This window comes from Pteropus vampyrus, unplaced genomic scaffold, assembly GCF_000151845.1.
Source record: "Pteropus vampyrus isolate Shadow unplaced genomic scaffold, Pvam_2.0 Scaffold1000001035, whole genome shotgun sequence".
Lineage (NCBI taxonomy): Eukaryota > Metazoa > Chordata > Mammalia > Chiroptera > Pteropodidae > Pteropus > Pteropus vampyrus.
Genome location: NW_011915437.1, coordinates 457 through 1687, shown reverse-complemented (window position 1 = coordinate 1687; position 1231 = coordinate 457). Strand labels below are relative to the sequence as shown.

The 1231-nt window shown below is 76.2% G+C and overlaps 1 protein-coding gene across 1 annotated transcript; it reads right to left on the bottom strand.

Annotated features, from left to right (window-relative positions):
* Nucleotides 1-127: 127 nt before the first annotated feature.
* INAFM2 (InaF motif containing 2) lies at nucleotides 128-938 on the bottom strand. Its single transcript, XM_011387189.2, has one exon. The coding sequence runs from the start codon at nucleotides 715-717 to the stop codon at nucleotides 256-258; it is 462 nt and encodes a 153-aa protein (XP_011385491.1). The 5' UTR covers nucleotides 718-938; the 3' UTR covers nucleotides 128-255.
* Between the last annotated feature and the right edge of the window lie 293 nt (nucleotides 939-1231).

Here is a 1231-nt window from a genome sequence, read left to right as displayed (position 1 = left end):
TTATGGCTCAGGGCCCTGGCGCCGCAGCTCGGTCCTGGGAAGACCAAATCCCGAGTCCCCGGAGAATCGTGGTCTCCGGGCTGAAGATCGGACTGCAGGCCACTCGCCTCCGGGACGAGCCAGCGATCGTCGAGGGAAGAGGAGCGTCCACTCCCGTGAGGGTCACTCTCGTGGGCTCTCCGCCCCGTCTTGCTGTAAAGTCCAGCCTCCGGGCTTGGGAAGGATGGTTCCCGGCCGCCCCTGACGCAGAGGAGTTCAACGACTCCCAGGCGCCGCCGCCGCTTCCTCCTCGTCTTCCTTAGGCCCCCGCGGCCGCTCCAGAGGCCCGGCCAGCGGACTGTCGGCAGAGGGCTCGGGAGGCACCGGCCGCGCAGCCTGCAGCGGGGGCGCGTCGCGCGGCGCCTCGCGGCGGGACGACCCCGTGGCGTTGGGCCCCCCTGCCGTCGCCCCCGAAGTCCCGGACGGGCCGGTGGCGTTGGAGCCGCCGGGGGATGGGCCGGCGGCTCCACCCGAAGTCCCGGCGCCCACCGGCTGCCAGATGAGGCTATAGTAGACGGCGAGCACGATGGCGGCCAGCGACACGGAGAGCACGTAGGCGAACACGGTGGCGAGCCGGACCCACTTCTTGTTGGTCTTGGCCGCCATCTTCGCCTTCTTGTCCCCGGTGTAGGTGGCCGGCTTGCCCCGCTCGGCCGGGGCCGCGTCGCGCTCCTTCATGGGGGGCCCCCGACCTTTGCCCCGGTGCTCCACTGCCCCGGCTGGAGGGGGCCTGGCGGCCTGCGAGGACTGGGCAAGGGGCGGCCCGGCGCCCCCGGTTGCCGGCCGCTCCGCGCTCCGCCGCCTCTCCTCACGCCGCCGGCCCGCGGCCCGCCACCGCGTCGCTGCAGCCGCCGCCGGGGCCTGGACCCGTCACCGCCGCCAGCGCCGCCGCCGCCGCCGGCCCGTCAGCTGCTTCCCCGCCGCCGCCACAGCCACAGCCGCCCCAGCCGCCCGGCTCCGCGTCCCCATCCGCCGCCGCCGCCGCCTGCCCGGCCGCCGCCGGCCGCCCGGTCTCCAGTGGCCGCGCGGACCGCGCGCTCCGCTCCAGCCGGGCTCCCCCGCCTCGCGCGCCGGCAACAGAGGGCGGGGGAGAGCGCTGCTGGGGGCCGCCTCTTAAAAGGGCGACGCCGGCGTCCGGAAGTGCCCCGCGGGGAGGCGGGCTTCGGTGGGGCTCTGCGAGCCCCACAGCGAC

Bases quoted from the DNA above. Each gene is read 5' to 3' on its own strand.
- INAFM2 (XM_011387189.2), bottom strand. From the start codon at position 717: ATGAAGGAGCGCGACGCGGCCCCGGCCGAGCGGGGCAAGCCGGCCACC.